General features: G+C 44.0%; 1 protein-coding gene across 1 annotated transcript; it reads right to left on the bottom strand.

Moving 5' to 3' along the window:
- Window positions 1-462: 462 nt before the first annotated feature.
- On the bottom strand, window positions 463-1971 carry LOC145952121 (uncharacterized). Its single transcript, XM_083064347.1, has 3 exons — window positions 1854-1971; window positions 1477-1544; window positions 463-1395 (listed from the first exon to the last, which is right to left on the bottom strand). Exons 1-3 carry the CDS (start codon window positions 1969-1971, stop codon window positions 463-465), a joined length of 1119 nt encoding a protein of 372 aa, XP_082920473.1.
- Window positions 1972-2673: the final 702 nt, after the last annotated feature.

The raw sequence follows: 2673 nt of genomic DNA, 5'->3' as shown, positions 1-2673 counted from the left end.
TACTTGGCCATTAGCTTGGGGATGTTCTACTAACGTCATCCTATGTTTGATTTGTAATCCTTCCAGAAATTCATTGAAGTGATGGTTTGTGAATTGTAACCCGTTATCCAGAATTAGAGCGTATGGGACTCCAAAACGGGTTATTATGTTCTTCCAGAAAAACTTTTGGACGTTGTTGGCCGAGATGGTGGCTACTACTTCCGCTTCAATCCACTTGGTGGAGTGGTCTACCGCCACTATTAAGAACTTCACTTGTCCCTTTGCTGGTGGGAATGGCCTTAAGATATCCATACCCCAGACAGAGAAAGGCCACGGGGTTGTGATGAAGTGCAGCTCTTCCACTAGTTGGTGCACTAGCAGTCCATGTTGTTGGCACGGGTTGCATTATTGAGTGAACTTGGTGCAATCTATTGTAATGGTGGGCCAATAGTACCTAGCTCGAAGAACCTTACCTGCCATAGTTCATCCTCCAGAATGAGTTTTGCATATGCCTTCATGGATTTCATTGAGGACGTATTGTGTTTTCTCCAGAGTTAGGCACTTCAAGAGCGAGGATGAAACACCTCTTTTGTACAGCTTGTCTGATATCAGGGTGTACCGTGCAGCTATTGTCCTTATCCTCCTTACTTCGAGTGGGTCGGCAGGTGAGTTCCCATTTATGAGATAACTGATGATACTACTCATCCAGTTCTCATCTACCTGTTGTATTTGTAAGCACTCAGACTCCGCAATGCTTGGATTGCGTAGCTCTTGTTGTATTATGCGGCATAACTGGTTTGTCTTTTTGTTGCTTGCTAGCTTGGCCAGTTGGTTGGCCCTTTCATTGAGCTCTCTAGGGGTATGGCTTATTTGGACCTCTTCAAAGTTAGATTTGAGTTTCTGAAAGGCGTGGAAGTACTGGAGCAATGTTGGTTCTTTGATTCGAAATGTGCCATTAATTTGCTCCGTAACTATTTGGGAATCACTCCAACACTTGACTCTTGCAGCTCCTAGTTCGCTTGCCAGACGCAAACCAGCTAATAATGCCTCATATTCAGCTTTGTTGTTGGAGGTCTTGAAGCCGAAACGTAGTGATTGCTCTATCCCCATGTTATCCAAACCTTCCAGTATAATTCCAGCTCCACTACTGTGTCGGTTTGATGACCCATCTACATGTAGTGTCCAAACAGCCATTTTTGACGGGCTCTTAGGGTGGAACTCATTTAAGAAATCAGCCATGCTTTGAGCCTTAATAGGTCCCCTTGCTTCAAAATGGATGTCGAACTGTGATAGTTCTATTAACCATGCTACCATTCTACCTGCCAGCTCAGGCTTACGTAAAACCTTGGCTATTAGAGTGTCTGTCCTTACAACAGTCTTGTGGCTTTGAAAGTAGAGGCGTAGACGTCGAGCTGTCTATACCAAGGCCAGGACTATCTTTTCAAGCTGTTGGTATCGGGTCTCTACCTCTTGTAAGACTCGACTGATGAAATATACCAGTACTTGTTCCTTTCTTTCTTGCACCAAGGCAGCATTGATAGCTTTATCGAAAATTGCTATGTAAACTACAAGGTTTAATAAAGGGTCCGGTTTAGCTAAGAGTGGTGGTGTAGCAAGTATTTCTTTGAAATCTTGGAATGATCATTCGCATTCTTCAGTCCATTGGAACTTGCGGGCCTTTTTCAATAGTGACATTATTGATCTTGACTTGTTTGCCATGCATGGTAGGAAACGGGCCAATGACACTATTCGCCCGGCTAACCATTGTACCTCCTTAATGTTACGAGGACTTCGCATATTGATAATGAACTGGCACTTATTGGGGTTGGCTTCTATTCCCCTTTTTTAGAGCATGGATCCCAGGAATTTCACACCAGCAACTCTGAAGGTGCACTTCGCCGGATTTAAGCGCATGCGACACTTTCTTACCTCATCAAGCACCTTCTTAAGGTCTCTAGTATGGTCGGCTGTGGAGTTAGACTTTACCACCATATCGTCTACACACACTTCCAGGCATGTCTCGATCTGTTTTTGGAAAATCTTGTCCATGAGTCGTTGGTAGGTTGCCCCTGCGTTTTTTAGACCAAACGGCATAACTTTGTATCAAAAGTTGGCCAACTTTGTGATGAACTCTATTTTCTCTTCGTCCAGGGGATACATGGGGATCTGATTGTACCCAGAATAGGCATCGAGGAAACTAAGTATTTGATGGCCTGCTGCCCCGTCTACTAACGCATCAATATGTGGTAAGGGATAGGCATCCTTCGGGCATCCCTTGTTCAAATCAGTGTAATTGGTACACATTCGCCATTTACCATTAGCCTTTTTTACCATCACCAAATTAGCCAACCAAGTGGTATATTTGACTTCACTGATGAACCCAGCTTCAAGTAGTTTTGTAGTTTCCTCTTTCACTGCTTGTGCTCTTTCACCGCCCATCTTCCTCTTCTTCTGGGCAATCAGCTTGGCATCTCGACATATGGAAAGCTAATGGCAATGAAAGTGTGGATCAATGCCTGACATATCTGTCATTGTCCAAGCGAACAGGTCAGTGTTCCTAATGAGTACCTTCTTGATACTTTCGACCTCAATGGCTGTCAATTGAGAGCTTAGGTACGTGACTTGCTCCTTGTTTCTTTCGAGCTGAAAAGGGATTGTTGTCTCAACTGGTTCAACTCTATGGTCATCATTCGA

The sequence above is a fragment of the Cajanus cajan genome, chromosome 9 (genome assembly GCF_000230855.2).
Source record: "Cajanus cajan strain Asha chromosome 9, NIPB_CcT2T_4, whole genome shotgun sequence".
Lineage (NCBI taxonomy): Eukaryota > Viridiplantae > Streptophyta > Magnoliopsida > Fabales > Fabaceae > Cajanus > Cajanus cajan.
The sequence above is the reverse complement of the archived record's forward strand: the minus strand, read 5'-3'. Positions and strand labels throughout refer to the sequence as shown.